Genomic DNA, 9,623 nt, shown 5'->3' with positions numbered 1-9,623 from the left:
GAATTACTAATATTGTACTGATTATCTATTTATATCATCTTTCTAGTAAATGTATGGCCCGCTAACGATGTGGATTTTATTTCTATTAGAGTCTAGAGATATGGTATAAATAGATGATAAAAGTGACATTTTTGTTTTGGAAAGTGTCTTAACTTTATCATAATTGTGGGTTCAAATTTTATTTTCAAACTATTTACTAAACAAATACTTTTGGATGAAAATATATTGCGAGACTCAATTTATAACTTGAAAAAGTAGCAATTGTCCGGTAAGTATACAGTGTGAGTTACTAATTCTTTAATTTGCTAATTTAGTTGCTACCTCTGTTGGATATGCGTTTTTCTTACATGACATAACAAATCTAACTTTGCTACTGAAATACTACACTCCCTTGAAGATGATATGAGAAATTTTGTACCCCATTTTGGTCCATAGCAGATTAAATGAGGGCAATTGAATATTTTTCAGTACTGATTTTAAAGCGTGAATTAAAAAGTAAACGAATAAGATCTATCGTGCAAGATGGAAAAGAGAGTGAATAAGGTAGATCGAGAAAGTCTGATTGAAAAGGTCAGTAGCATTCCCATGTAGTTATTTTCAATCAAAATATGTCTCCATGTACTATGTCTTCTAAGGTATATTTTTGAAGATGAGTGAGTGGACAATAATGAATTTTTACCTTTTATAAATATATATTATATCTCACTTTAGAGAACCTTTTTGCAAGTTTAAACCGTTTTTGAAAAATTCTCTGAGCGTAACACGAGGAGATTTTTTATAATATATTTGTCTCACTCCTTTTGTAATTCACTTAAGTGTGGTTACTTGCAATAATCTTGTTAACCATAGTGTTCAAAAGTAGGGAAATGAAAAAAGAATTATGAGATGATGATTTCCGTGATAGTTAAGATTTGCTTGTAAATTTCAAGACCTAAATTTAAAAAAAAAAAAATGACATATATACATTTTTTTTAACTTTTTACACACCCGATTAATTTCCGTCATTACTTCCCGTTTTGGTTTGTTCAACCCAAAAAATGCACGAGAAAAACTACAGATGTGCTGAACTCATACCTAATTACTAATTTAGTGTGTCTACTTTCCAAATTTAGTTTTTTTTTTTTTTTTTTTTCTCTGTACCGACAACAAGCACAGAAGCAAACAACGGCCTGCATTTCTCTTTGACATGATTGTGGGCCCACCTGATAGGACTTGCAGAGCAACAAGACAAATCCATACGAGTCACAAACTAATCATATATCATCAAGTAGGATCTTCAAGATCCATTTGTTTCGAAAGCATTCCACATTACAGCTGAGAGCTGCACACATGATTCCCCACTGCTTCCCCAAAAATTAAAAAGAAAAAGGTTAACGCCATCTCTAATGATTGGACTAAAAGTTAAATTTTTTAGCTCAGAAATAACTTTTCTGTTCCAACCGTTATGGCTTAAAATTTTGGCCCGAGATTATTAAAGAATGAACTTAGGCTATTTTTTTCCTTAAATTAATTTTTTTTTTAAAATAAATATGTAGACTATCATAAATTAATTTTATGAACATTTTAATTTAAAAATATTTAAATTCCAATAAATATTGAAAAATCACTAAATTTTCCAAAAAGCAAGCTTTCAACTTTCAATTCACCAACCGTTCTGCCGACATTGCAATTTTCTTGAAACTTTGCAATGATTTTATCCCACAAAACTTTCTTATTTTGATTTTTGCCAACTACACCATCTTCACTAACAGAAACTCATGTTAAGCATAAAGCAACATCTTCCTCGCATGTCCAATTACGACCTCTAATATGCTCTATTGCCATGTTGAACAATTTGGAAATGGAAAGAAATGGTAGAAAGATAAATTGGAAGAATTATAGGAGAAAATTGAGTTTTGTGTGGATGTTTGAACAAATACATAGGTATTTATAGAGTTTTTGGGTGAATTTTGTGTTAAATAATTTTTTTTAATTATTTTAGCCGTTGGATTTAAATTTGGGCCATTAGATCTTTTTTTTTTTTACTGTTAGATTTGATTATATTCGATCTCAGCCATTGGATTCAATGTATTTCAAAATAACATATTCTAAAAAAATTAAATTTGAATCTGGACCGTTGGATCAACCAACGGTCCTTAGATCTCAGCCCTTGGTTTAAAAATAGAGCCGTTGGGGTTTTTTTGGGTGGCCGACAGCCTATAACAAAGGGGCCCACCCTTATCGGGCAATGTCTGCAAGCCCATCGTGTGGGCGCGTTGGAGAGTGACTGGGCCGAGAATGGCCCAACTGCCAGCGAGTCCACTCACATGGGGGGGGGTGGTATTTGGCCCAAAGCTTGCAAGCCCATTGCGTGGGCGCGTTGGCAAGTGACTGGGCCAAGAGTGGCCCAACTACCAGCGAGTCCACTCGCATGGGGGGGGGGGGTGGTATTTGCCCAACTTTGGCATTTGGCTTTTAGCCCAAAAATTTAGCTTGAGTTAGAGTGGGTTTGGGTTTGGGGGGGAACTAGGAGGGAAATTTGATATTTAGCCCATTGTTGAAGATGGTCTAAAGAGGTTCTCTTAAAGCGAAATTTTTTATAAGTTCTTTATCATTTTATAGTTTAACAATAATTTCGGTCTCAAAATTATAATTATAAAATGTTATGCCAAAAATATGAGACGACGGATAGTCCATTGAGAGTCTACTTCTCCTTAGCATTTCTCAGGTAAAAAATAATTTGGGCAGGGCTAGTGAGAAACAGTTAAAACAATGAAGAATATAAACCAGAAAAAACTGTCAAACCTACACAAGTACCCCAGAAGGGACTTTTCCTCTGTTGGCTATACGCATTTCGTACAGATTATGTACATTCCTTTCTGCTCCACTTATGTTCGCCCTACGACTGGCAACACCACATCCTTTCTGGTGAAAGTACAACCGATAGTCCCGCATGGTCAGAGAGAGTGTAATCATCGGGCCATATTCCCTTCTCCGCCTCACGGGGGTATAGAACTGCATTCTTCACATTGAATCCGAGGGCGCCCTGCGTGCCTCGTTTGGACTCCTCTCTACTAGCGTTAAGGCTTTCCTTTTCCTCTGACGCTGTCGAACTCCAGATTCTACTCTGCAGTGTCAACGGTTTTAGACACAAGATGTTAATGTTATAAATCTTTTGGGTAACTACTACTTGAGGACAATGGTAATGCAAGTTCAAACTGAAAATAGATGAAATTTTATGGATGTAAAGGTACCTTAAATTCTTCGTAATCAAGGAAACCATTTGCGTCGGCATCTGCTTGGATCCAGAGATCCCTCGTCTCCTGGAAACCTAGTCCCGTAGGATGACCAATTAAGTTAACCTGCAAAAGACATACATGAGCAAGCCTGATCTTTCCATTTGAACTTTATATAGATTAGTAGCAAATAGAACCAACCTGATGTAGTCCTTCACAGAAAGCTGAGGTCGTAATAAAATCACCATGACTATCGCCCTTTAGAAAGGTAAATGCATCATTTTCAGCCATCGAAGCTTTTCGGAGCTGGCGCTGAAAACCCCAAAAGGAAAAATGAAGTTATTAGGATCGCATGTGGAAACTGTCTAGGGCGTGGGCGTGCATGCACTATAATGTAAATGATCAAATGCATTTTTTTGGAAGTTTTGAACAGAGCTTTTGTGCACAATATATCTGACGAACAGAGTCGCCTTCTGTGGCAAGATATTAGATAGAATATGGAAAACGAACTGCTTACCCGTAATATTCCAAAAACAGCTTCGCACCAACTAGTCTTTAGAGGTTTTCGTGGCTTATTGGGATTACAAAGCCAAATGAAGTCAACACCGCAGATGTTTCCCCTATGATTACGGTGGCTAACCCACTGTAGGATATAAAATACAAATATTCCGTTAATATTAAGCATGATGAGCATTGTATATATGGGCTCTGTTGCCGCAATGTAGGTCACTGATTTCAGAACTTAAATCCAGAAAACACCAACCTTGTGAGCATCCGCATCAGTATATTGATGAGCAGCATCATATGTTGATTCAAACCCCTGCGATCTAAGGAATTTGTACACATGGCCACGTTTACTTCCATTCCAGTCACTGCATTGAGAATAACATAAAAGAAAACAAATATAAGACCGACAATTCTACACAAAAGAATACAACCAGAGTTAGCCTACCATTTATTAAAATTCCGTTGTGAAGGCGGCCTTCAAAAGCAATTACCAATTAGGATAGCTGGCACCTTCAAAACGATGTACATTTTAAAGGTTTTCTTCAGAGTATTACAAATGAGATTTTGTCATCAAACAGTAACTAAGAAAGACAAGACAGAAGACTCACCCACAGAGTACAATGGGCATCGGGTTTAGCTTGTTTTCATTCTGATATGACTCCACAAATTGCAAAATTTTGTAAACCTGTTATAAATTGCAAGATACAATGGATAGAGTGATTGCAATTGCAGCTTGTTCAAAATAAGTAGACCTTGATATGCCAATAGTTGACAACTAGAACGAAACTTTGAATACCTGATGCAATCGCACTATAGAGAGACTGGAATCGTGGGGAAATAACAAGTGAGTATTCACAATTAGCATTTCTTGCTGAACGTTTCCTCTCTGGTTTTGTGAAAATGGGGAAGCTAACTGAACATGTAACAGCTGAGCAACACGATCTCCAAAATCATTAAAATGCAACTCTCGATAGTTTAGAACACTAAAGCAATCCCTCCGCACCGCAGTCAGCAAACCTGTATAGAGCAAATACAATAAGTCAAGCCATAGAGCATGGCATAGTACTTAAAAAGCTGATTTCAATCATGACAACACTCTCAAATCAAGAAACGAGTTGATATCAAACTGGAAGGCCATTCTACAAGTAAGACACAACTTGTTCAGAAAAGCTAGCTGATATATGAAGAACGTGGAAGAACTTTCCTATATCTTAGACTCCTGACGAAACAGAAGGGATGGTGGAAAATTGTACTGGGAAAAGATAACAAAGAAAAGGCCAATTCAACCGCAAAGTGTTGGGACAAAGGACTCTGATGCATGAAACATGAAACTATTTGTGCGGAATAATGCACATTTTTCTCAGAACATTCAAGTTGTTCAGCATCTGACTTATGTTGCAGTTGTGAACTTGGAATTAACATATAAATGTAAGTTAAAAAACTGCGAATTTTACCCATGGACCAAAGCAATAATGAGATTTAACTGAATTTGAATGATCCCAGATAAGTCTAATGTATTAAAATTGACATTAAGGAATAGATCAAAGCTGCAATATACCGTCACCCCGGTTGTTAGTTCGGGCAAGCTTGAAGGTAGTATAGCCTGCATCACCAAGCCTGTCCAGGTACATATTCACAAATTCTTCATTTCCAACCCAGAACTCCTAATTTTGCAAAAAAGGGGTTAGTGTCAGCACATATAGCTGGAAAGGGCCATGACCCTTAAAACCTCAAACAAGCTCACTTTGTTCTCATATGTAACAAGGGATATTTCGTTTGAGGTCCAAAAATATTTTCGATATTAGGATTAAGTCCAGACAGCAATTACACAAAAGAGCAAAAAGGTACTCAAATATAACCTGCAGACAAATAATGGCGGATGATTCATAGAGCAACCAATCCAAAATCCTCTGGTTCCTGGCCACCCAAAACTCCCTGTAGTCGCTCTCTCGAAGGCTTTGATTCTGCTTCACACACACCACAAAGAAATTGAGAACACAAAAACAAATAAACTAACCGACCATATTGTGATGAGGACATCTACAAACGAAATGGTTGTCAAACGGCTCTAAAAACAAAATAACTATCAAATAAAGTGATTATCAAACGGCTCTAAAAACAAAATATTATCAAATGAAGTGGGTTATCAAACCGCTCTAAAAACGAAATAATTATCAAACCACCGAAGAACACAAATGGGATATAATAGGACCTGTTGATCGAGTCGTTTATAGATTGGAGCCAAAATATTGAAAGTCGTGCACGAAACTAAGCAAGGCCCTGCCAAAGTCTCTGGCTTTGGCTCTGATATCGACGGAAACGAAGTGCAGCTGCCGCTAAAGCTCCTTGAAAGGCTCTCACCTTCTCTGCGATTGACCTTTGCCACATTAGAACCTCCACCTAAACCCTGCAAATTCTCAAAATCTTCAGTACCCAATATCCAAAAACCGATTTCCCGAGTACCCATTTTCTCAGATACCAAATCCATGAAAGAAAAACAGAATGAATCTCGAGAGAGAGAAGAGAGAGATACCATGTTAAAATCCTTGCCACTGTAACCGTTTCTGATACAAAAGTTGCTAAATTTGGAGTAGATTTTAACCAAGAAGATGAAACGAGCGATGGGTTTGTTTCCAGTCTTCCAATAATTTCCGAAGTTTTTGAAATTGCGTAGATTGAAGATCAATATGACTGGATTTTTTGTGAACTGTGTTACTTATAGCAAAATGCTGGGGATGAAAAGTAAAGTTTGGAACTTGAATTTTGCCGCCGCGTTAAGGATAGAATCATAGGAGCGAATGGTATAGGAACCTTCTGTGGTGGGACGAAACCGAAGGTTCTGCTTCTATCTTAACCAAGAATACTGAGGCTATCTAGATGATGCGACATGTTATTAATTGTTTCATAGAAAATATTTCGATGGATTAGGCAAATCAAGCTGCGGTATTTTACCAGGGGCTGCATTTATCCACTCTTAGTATTGTAGGCAACATCGTTGACTTAGAAAAATAGGTAAAATTTGCAAACTTAATTAACTATAACAATGGAGCTAGTTTTTGCTCATTAACTATAACTTAATTGCCGACACTATTGAAGAGGATGCTCTTAGAGTACACAAACTCTTTCTCAATGTTGTCACTTTGAATAATCAATCTACTATTTGCCAATTGCAAGAGTGTGTCCTACTCCTACTCCAACTAGGCATTAAATGGCACAGGTTCTGAGAATTTTGGATGCAAGTGTGATTGTGCTGTAGATATCGAAGTTTCGTTAAAGTAAATGTTCATCAATATAATAAATTTCGACATGTCAAAACTTATGTGGCATGCATCGTGCGTCACAAATTGTACACATAGCACGTTACTTATCAAAGCTGAACGAGTCATTAAGAGTAAGACGTGTCGACATTTGGTTGAAATTAATTAATGAATTATCTTTATTAATTCTTTGATTAATTTTAATTGAAATTAAACAAATTAATTGATTTAAAATGTGACTGATTATTTGATTATTTGATAAAATCAAATCACGAATGACGCTCAAAATCAAGTCTCGGTTCTTTCGTTAGTTAATCAAGACCACAATCAATACCAAATCAAGATTCAAGTAACACTTGGAGAGCCTATAAGTACGAGGCTCCAAGACAAAGAAAGAGGAGAAATTCAACCCACACCCAGACGCTCAAACTCTCAAGCCCCAAACACTCTTAAATACTTAGAAGACTCATAAAGCTTTCTGGACTCTACAACCGCGGAGATCGAATCAAATGATTAACACTTTGTAATAAGTGTTACCCTAAATTACATTAATACAATACTTTATTATAAACTTCACTTGCACCAACAATCGGAATCGCCCAACGAATGTTGTGGCTTGAAATCCTAGCACTGCTCACATTTGACACACAAGTGGATCTACGTTAGACTTAGTCTATCAATTAGCCCAATCGTCCATCATTGCTATAAATCAAATTGTTAAATGTTTCTTTCGATGTTCTCGTTAACATGATCGTCATGAAAGCAAGATGTTCAACAAAATATCACAATAAAATTGAGACAGAATAGTTAGGTAAAATGGCGTCCAATTTTCATCTTACGCTCGAAATGAAAAGTTCTTAAATCCGCCACTAATCTCACAATTTGATTTCAACTTTCGTTGAACCTTGGTGGGTAATATTACTATTGTCGCATGAGATGAACCCAAATATGGGGATAAAGAAACAAGAGAAATCACCATTAATTTGCCACAAAAATCTTGTACCGAAAGCTGAAAGATTGGGTAGTAGTTGCACCTAAAAGTTCGAACGCGCTAAAAGATGTCAAGATACCCTGTCTTTTGTGTTTGACGGTGTCCATTTGTCGGTTCCTCATCCTCTCTCTTTTCTTATCTAATTTTATTTTCTCTCTTTTTCTCGGAAGGGGACTTTTTGTTTAATATTTATTAAGGTTTGGTTAAACCACTTATGTTCTATATACATCCCCGATCCATATGTCCCCCATTGTGCATTACACCATTTCTAACCTTGAAGTAAAATTTAAAAATTTTAGTTCAAAAAAATTTAGGTTTTAATTAGAAATAGCTTTTCTGCTCCAACTCTTATAACCTAAAATTTTAGTCTTAGATTATTAAAAAAAAAAATTTAGGCTAATTTTTTTTAAATTAACTTTTAAAAAATAATGTAGATTATCCTAAATTAATTTTATGAACATTTTAACCTAAAAAGATTTAAATTCCAATAAATATTGAAAATAATCAACACATAAAACTCATGAAGCGCTATAGAAAAATCACTAAATCGGATCATTAATAGACCATGATTAATAGAAATGGTTTTGGAAGATGGTAGAAAGAAAAATTGAAAGAATTGTAGGAGAAAGGTGAGTTTTGTGTTGATGTTTGAACAAATACATAGGTATTTATAGAGTTTTTGGGTGAATTTTGAATTAAATTATTATTTTTAATTATTTTAGCCGTTGAATTTAAATTTGGGACATTAGATCCTTTTTTTACTGTTAGATTTGATCACATTCGATTTCAACTGTTGGTTCAATAAATATATAAATATAAAACTAAAAAAAAAAGTTTGAAAGTGGACTGTTGGATCAACCAACGGCCCATTTAAATCGGACTGCACGATAAAAAATAGAGCCGTTAGGCTCATGTTTGCATGGTAACAAGTGGGTTAGGGTCATGATTGCATGGCAACAAGTGGGCAGTAAGCCCACATTGGTGTGTCGGGTAACCTTTGGAATCCCGTTCCTGAATTTCACTATTGTAATTGACATATTATGTATTACCAGGACTTTATATTATCTTCTAGAATATATTTTAATTTTAGATTTTACTTAAACTAAATACGAAGTTTGAATTTTGGTCATTGATCGTTAAAAAATTCATAGACCTAACAAAGTCACACTAAGTATAATATTTTAGTACTCATCGCTAGGAACCCGTGGGCACAAGTGGAACGAGATTTGGTTTTAGAACGAAGTTTTTACGGGACTTTAAAGTCAAGGGCATTTTGGTAAAATACCTCCATTTCTAGATAAATCTATTGGTTATTTGGGTTCACTGGGGTCCACGCCCCTCTTTTGTTCCGGGTCCTCTCTCCGCTCGGGGGGAAGGGGGAAGAAACCCTCAATCTCTTTCGCAGGAACTCTCTGGAACTCTCTCTGTTTCTACTCCCACATTATCTCATCAACTCCAAGTCTTAAGGAGGGAAGGGAATCCAAAATCTTAGAGCATGATCAGAGCAATGGAAATCCAGGGAGTTGTATGGGGTTGCAAAATGGTGATTCTTCAACCTCAAGCTGCTGGAATGGGGCCAATGGGTGGCCTGACCTTGCCATTTATACCCCAGTTTCAAGTTTTTAGTAAAAATATGAAATATATGATTATGCT

The 9,623-nt window shown here is 36.1% G+C and overlaps 1 protein-coding gene across 1 annotated transcript; it reads right to left on the bottom strand.

The window, feature by feature from the left end:
* Window positions 1-2,612: 2,612 nt before the first annotated feature.
* Window positions 2,613-6,755, bottom strand: LOC137720844 (putative calcium-binding protein At1g02270). The gene is made up of 11 exons (XM_068459951.2): window positions 6,256-6,755; window positions 5,935-6,129; window positions 5,582-5,686; window positions 5,281-5,386; window positions 4,519-4,739; window positions 4,331-4,407; window positions 3,979-4,087; window positions 3,733-3,858; window positions 3,417-3,527; window positions 3,234-3,341; window positions 2,613-3,106 (listed from the first exon to the last, which is right to left on the bottom strand). Exons 1-11 carry the CDS (start codon window positions 6,256-6,258, stop codon window positions 2,879-2,881), a joined length of 1,389 nt encoding a protein of 462 aa, XP_068316052.2. The 5' UTR covers window positions 6,259-6,755; the 3' UTR covers window positions 2,613-2,878.
* Between the last annotated feature and the right edge of the window lie 2,868 nt (window positions 6,756-9,623).

Source organism: Pyrus communis, chromosome 1 (genome assembly GCF_041283825.1).
Source record: "Pyrus communis isolate YQ-2024b chromosome 1, ASM4128382v1, whole genome shotgun sequence".
NCBI lineage: Eukaryota > Viridiplantae > Streptophyta > Magnoliopsida > Rosales > Rosaceae > Pyrus > Pyrus communis.
The sequence above is the reverse complement of the archived record's forward strand: the minus strand, read 5'-3'. Positions and strand labels throughout refer to the sequence as shown.

What these genes read in the sequence shown, in the direction of transcription:
- LOC137720844 (XM_068459951.2), bottom strand. An exon ending in ATAAACGACTCGATCAACAG is followed by an intron (nt 5,687 to 5,934) that starts GTCCTATTATAT and finishes TGTGTGAAGCAG; the next exon opens with AATCAAAGCCTTCGAGAGAG. An exon ending in AACTAACAACCGGGGTGACG is followed by an intron (nt 4,740 to 5,280) that starts GTATATTGCAGC and finishes TGCTCTATACAG; the next exon opens with GTTTGCTGACTGCGGTGCGG.